The 6,350-nt window shown below is 41.0% G+C and overlaps 1 protein-coding gene across 2 annotated transcripts in view; it reads right to left on the reverse strand.

The window, feature by feature from the left end:
* Positions 1-83: 83 nt before the first annotated feature.
* The window catches only part of LOC119834123 (WD and tetratricopeptide repeats protein 1), an 11,033-nt gene continuing 4,766 nt past the window's right edge, over positions 84-6,350 (reverse strand). For both annotated transcript variants that reach the window (XM_038358415.1, XM_038358414.1), the window contains exons 5-13: positions 5,400-5,526; positions 4,509-4,618; positions 3,957-4,187; positions 3,183-3,310; positions 2,416-2,660; positions 2,042-2,198; positions 1,178-1,346; positions 633-787; positions 84-303 (exon numbers count right to left, since the gene is read on the reverse strand). In XM_038358415.1, coding sequence (XP_038214343.1) covers positions 300-303; positions 633-787; positions 1,178-1,346; positions 2,042-2,198; positions 2,416-2,660; positions 3,183-3,310; positions 3,957-4,187; positions 4,509-4,618; positions 5,400-5,526 — 1,326 coding nt within the window. In that variant the 3' untranslated portion in view covers positions 84-299. The remainder of the gene's footprint in view (positions 304-632; positions 788-1,177; positions 1,347-2,041; positions 2,199-2,415; positions 2,661-3,182; positions 3,311-3,956; positions 4,188-4,508; positions 4,619-5,399; positions 5,527-6,350) is intronic.

Here is a 6,350-nt window from a genome sequence, read left to right on the forward strand (position 1 = left end):
ATAATGTTCCCTAGGTTAAGTCTCAATTTGTAATTATTCCAAAACAATAAAGCATAAATAAATAAATAAAATAAATAATCATATCACCGTCTCACATTCGCATTGACATGCTATCTCGCTCGCACTAATGCAAACCCGCAGTTTTAAAAATTCGTTCCGTTATTGGCGCGGTGTTTAACATAAACTTATGAATCAACAGTAACGCGAAATGTTAAGTATAACAACAAATAATATAATATGTGTTTATATATAATAACTATTTACATTTGACTCGAATCCACTGAATTGGTGAATTTTCTTTACCTGTAATAAAAAAAAAAACTATATATTTTAAATGTTCACGAAGATATGGCATTCGTTTTTGAATTTTTTTTTTTTAAGTTTTTACTACTAATGAAAAAAATCTAGATTCTTCCAAAATTATTCGAAGGAGTGGAAATATAATAAGATAAAGATTACATCTGAGGTGCGCAACGATATGTAGAGATTTTTTTACATGTAGAAAACAAGTAACAGAGCGCAAGATAAGTGTGTCACACGTATGTGTGTGCCACATGAGAGTGAGATAGTAAGTGTGTAGGTGTATATGCGTGCGTGCGTGTGTGTGCGTGTGTGTGTGCGTGCGCACGTACGTGGCGCGGCAGACGGGCGACTGCAGGTCGCGCTCGGGCCCGCCGGCGAACGAGATGTTGAGCAGCATCGCCTCGAACGGGTCGCTGCGCATGCGCTGCTGGTTGGCCGCCGCCGCCGCCACGCCGTCCACCAGCCGCCCCTCCGCGCTGCCGTCCTGCGCACGGAAATACTAGCTGAGCCGGCAAACGCTGTTCCGCCTTACTCTAATCATTCCTTCCCGACACTAAATTTCATGAGAATCGATCCAGCCGTTTCATAAGAGTATTATAACTACCATTGGGATACGAGAAGTTAATATATATTGACTTATTTCCGTTCCCGTGGTATTTCCGGAATAAACAATTGTCTTATATCCTTTCTTCGTTTTCATCCTTTGAAACACGTTCAAACTAAATCTGCACCAAATTTTATCCAAATTGCTTCAGTAGTTCATTTGCCCATTTGGGTATGGAGGGGAGCGGTCACAACCGAAAGCCAGCCCCAGCTCTTCCAAAGACTTAATCAAAAAATCAAAGTGGCAAAGCGGCAGGAGCACGTGGTGTACCTCGGACTTGGGGCTCCAGAGGCGCACGACCGCCTCGATGCCGCTGGTGGCCAGCAGGAACATGGACGGGTGCAGCTGCACGCAGTTCAGGATCGACTCGTCGGCGCGCAGGCAGCGCACGATGTTGCCCGAGCGCCGCGACCACACGAACATCGACCCGTCGTCCGACCTGGAAACCGGTTCCCGATGTACACACTGCCCGTTGGACACATTTCATTCCTACAAATCTAACACTTGGTCTAAAAAAGTACTAACCCGCCTTTAGGTTGTAAGAAACCAGAGACCAAAAACAAAATACAATCGAACAAAGACAACCATCCTTAATTTTTGGGATCGTCGATAATCCTCAAGCTAACTAAACTTTAACTATTTTAGCTATAGATAAGATCTATCCATACAAACACTAGTTCAAACACGAGGCTTGGATACAAAAATTTATTATACTAGCTGCGCCCCGCGGTTTCACCCGCGAAAGTCCGTATACCATAGGAATATCGGGATAAAAATTTGCCTATATGTTATTGCAGCTGTCCAGCTATCAACGTACCAAATTTCATTGCAATCGGTTTAGTAGTTTTTGCGTGAAAGAGCAACAAACGCACACACATCCTTGCAAACTTTGGCATTTATAATACAACAATTAGTATGATTCTAACCATTGATCAAAATTTAACTTTGCAAGTAATGTTTTAATGATATTTATCAATGGAATGCCTTCAGTCAACCAACAACCTTGCCCCAGGATAAATTTGTCCCTATTTTAATTTTTCTTATTTTAATCCACCCATTTGTACCAGGATCCCCCAAAAAACCCATTGTCACTTAACCCAATCACAATAACATAGAAATTGGTACAACACTCACCCAGCGGCCAAGAAATTCGCGTCCGGCCCCAAAAAGTTCGCCTCCTTGATGTCCGTGGTTGTATTGCAGTGGCCCAAGAAGCGGTGGCTGTAGTCCAACGCCGAGCTACGCAACTGTCGCTCCAGGGCACTGCCGTTCTGCCCCTCCTCTTCTGAAGCTAAGAGAAAAAATATCGTTATATATACTTCTTTGGCCCTACTAATATTCTAATTGTGAACAAGAATTGCGAAGAAGGAGCAACTCTGTCTGCCAGGCTCTTCTTCACGCCCAAGGGAATTCTGTCCCAAAGGAAATTGATTTGAATGCAATTTGGTATATCGTTATAGCAACCTACTATATGAGAATGGACATAGAATATTTTTTAGACAGTCTACCTTCATCCGGCTGCGTTTCCATCGACTCGAGAGCCACGTTGATGTCCTTCTGCAGCAGGAACACCGCGTGGCTGGTGGCGTGCTTGGGGAACCTGTCCTTGAAGTACAGCAGGCACTCGTGGGCCTCTCTCGCCCTTTTCAGGTCCATCAGGCCCTTCGCGAGCCGGAAATGGGACTTCACGTGGTTGGCGTCCAGCTTTATCGCTTTGTAGCAGTCGCGGATCGCCGCGTATGTGTCACCGGACCTTGAGATAATTCAAATTCAAATTGTAACTACGATACTTTTAGACAGAATAAATTAAAATCACAAAAATCTTGTAAGTTGGAATTATAAGTGCTTTTATATTATTATTCAAAGATTGATCAATTTTGATTAAGTTTTGTTTTCTATCACATCCTATCCTACTTCCTACTAATGTTATAAATGCAAAAGTTTGCAAGGATGTGTGTGTGTTTGTTACTCTTTCACGCAAAAACTACTAAGCCGATTGCAATGAAATTTGGTACGTAGATAGCTGAACAACTGGAATAACATAAAGGCTACTTCTTATCCCGATATTCCTACGGTATACTTGGTACGGTATACTTGGACTTAACGCGGCTGAAACCGCGGGGCGCAGCTAGTACAACATATGTATATTAAAAAATAAAAATTGGTACCCCCTTAATAATTTTTACTCATCACCTGAATCAAATCCAGGTCCCCTACGATCACTGTTTACCCATACTACCAACGAGTAAATATTGTAAGAAATAAAATATCTCACCATCCTCTCCTCATGAGCGCGGCGGCTCTGTTTGAATACAAAATGGCGCAATTCGGACACTCCGATATGGCAACGTTGTACAACTCCACTGCGGCTGAATAATTGCTCCTATTTACTAGCTCGTTGGCCTAAAAATGTTAATAGATATTAATTATATAGTTATGCATGTAACTGTAAAAAAAATGTTTATAAATTATATAGTTAAAAACTTATTTGCATTGCAGTGAAAAACAAAAATATGTATATATTGTCGTTCAATAGAGATATTGAATGACTATATGTATTTTTATTTTTTATTTTAATATGATAAATGCGAATAAAAACACTTGTCTGTCCGTTTGCCCGTCTGTCTATCTCATCTCTCACGCCTACACCACAGAATCGATTAAGATGAAATTTTGTGTATAAATTTTTTCACAGGCCTGGAAATTATGACGATAAAACTCTGGCAGTCTTTTCGTTTGCCTATGCAGAGAAAGCCGCGTTTGCGGATAGCTTGTGTTATATATAATATAATAAATAATATATAATCAAGTCACCATGTACTGATACAATATATCAATCAAATACCAAACAATATAATATGTAAGTAAAATTACTTTTCACTCCTCAATCCTTTTTTTACCCTTACGCCTTTAATACGGTCAGCGCATCCGCATAGTCAACACCTCTGCGAACGTTCACGGGCGGTGGTGATCGCTCAGCATCAGCGAACCACCAGCTCAGTTCGCTCCGCTATCACATAAAAAAAGTCACCGTTAGACAGTCTCTCACCATTTCCTTCATCTGCTGCACCTTCTCCGGCAGCTGTTGGTCCACCGTACCGTTGCTGCCCTCGATGACGGTGCCGTTATTGGTACCGTTCTTGGTGTCGCTGGTGCCGTTTTTCGTATCGGTCTTGGTGCCGTTCTTCGCCTCGCCCTCGCGGTATCCATGGTTGTGTTGGATGATGAAACTCTCCACAAACACCGGCCTCCTCGCTGAGTTAATGTCGTATAAGTATACCTACAAATTTAATGCTCACTGAATTTTGTACGAATTGGGCCAGCTCGCACCGGGGAAGAACCACACCTACAAAGAAGACTAACGTGAAATAGTAGCCGGAGCCGGATGCCCATATCCTTTCCCCTACTCTTCCCAATTCTTTCTTTTATTCCTCACGTCAATCCTTTCTTAATCCCTTTCAATTTGAAGTCGTCAATCCATTTGTAGAGGTGTAGACTACAATCGACCTTACATACACCAACCATCAGGCGATCCACCAGCTCCATTGCCTACGATGATATAAAAAAAGATAGTTAAAATACATGCTAGAAAATAGATCACCTGCTCGGACCCCAAATTGACGAGCAGCTCATTCCCGTCGTGGCTGAAGGCGATGTACGTGACGGCTTTCTTCGGATACGTGTGGTCGTTCGGCTCCATCGATAGGTGACCTGCAAACAACTGTTTATACAACAACACAAAAATCAACTTGTGCAAGGAGCTGTTGTGGTTTTAAAGTCTATTGGACTTCAATATAAAATTGGATACTTGACTGGCTGGAACAAAATTGATGTTGTGCGTAGTGGTAGTGATAAGCAGTGCGTAATGCCACACCGTCGTTCGCAACATAGTAACATGAGAAATTTTGAAAGAATAGAAAAAATTTGATCACGAGGCAGGATTCGAACCTGCGTATCTTGCCTAACCGTAGCAACGCCTAGCCTCTCGGCCACCCGTGATCCTGCCTCATTCTCATTTATAAAAAAAAGCATTTCAATGCTATAAAACTAAAAATTAAATTTAACATAGTAACATGTTTTGAAACCGATTAGAGAGGTGTCACTTAACATACCTACTTCGAATTTTTAATGACATATATATCTCCTTTCCCCCTAGGGGTTAGGGAAAATCATCATGCATTAATAGTTAACGTTCAATAAAGAGAGACATTGTGACTACGCTATTATTTTCATTGCCTATGTAAAATAAGTAGAATCAAGGATTAAAATAATTTATTAGGTTTTCTACATTAAAAATCATAACATAAACAGAGTAAAAAAATCCAAATCTCTTTTTTTCTCTTTATACCTACTCTTCTTATCCCTATCTATCTAAAGACACCAAGAAACGGACCGGCTTTTCCTCTCGCAACTCCTCTTTCACACTGACTCTTCTCCTCTCACTCTCTATTCACCAACATGTCTTTCTATCTCTCTCTCCTACCCCACTCACCGGGCGCAAAGTACTGCACAGCGGCGCGCGGTATATTGTTGTCGGGGTCGCCGTGGCCGGCGCGCGAGCAACGCACGTTCTGCCGCTCCCACATCAGCCGCGACATAGGCGCGTTCATTTGGAAGTCCTGCGGGATTGTGGACAAATTTTATTCTACCCCTAGCTGCGCCCCGCGGTTTCATCCGCATTCATTGGAAGGAAAGAGGCGTGATATTGTATGGAAAAACTCTTATTGTTGGATAGGCTTACGTCTATAAGACTTTTTCCAATGTTAACCCAACCAAACGAGTACTTTCTAAGATCCAACCTAATGTGGAACTACACTTTAGGTTAAAAACAATAAGATTTCATCAATTCCAACCAGCATTTCTTGAAATTCACTTGTTTAACTAAAACTGTCGCTAATCTTAGTAAGTACCTAGTTGAAAAATTATTGAGAAAGGCTACGGGCAGATATTTATACAAGAGGTATGACAACAAGTAGTTTGGGTGTAATTTAAGGTTAAATCTAATAATTAAAATTAGTTAAATATCGAAGCGCACTCCATCTTAGGCCCACCTTAGCTTACCATCAGGCGAGAGGCCAAGTGCTTCCCTATTGACCAATAAAAAAAAATAATCAGTTCAGTTTTTTTTGTAAAACAGAGCAGAGCAGTAAATATTCATCTTACGCTCCAACAAAATTTGCTCAGTCATTTTACACAACCCAACACTTACATGATATAAAGCAAAAGGTAAAAATGTACATTACAGGACGTCGAGTTGAGAGACGCCAATTTTTTTTTAAATTAGCTAATGTCCTGAGGAACTGAAATTTCAGTTAACAAAAATTTTTTAGTTTTTGAGTTATGAATTACAGAAAATGAACTCCGTTTTAGTTTCGAAACCGACCACGATTGTTTTGACACACAGTAGTCAGTACATTTTTAACACATTTCATTTCACGTAGAA

Source organism: Zerene cesonia, chromosome 18 (genome assembly GCF_012273895.1).
Source record: "Zerene cesonia ecotype Mississippi chromosome 18, Zerene_cesonia_1.1, whole genome shotgun sequence".
Classification (NCBI taxonomy): Eukaryota; Metazoa; Arthropoda; class Insecta; order Lepidoptera; family Pieridae; genus Zerene; species Zerene cesonia.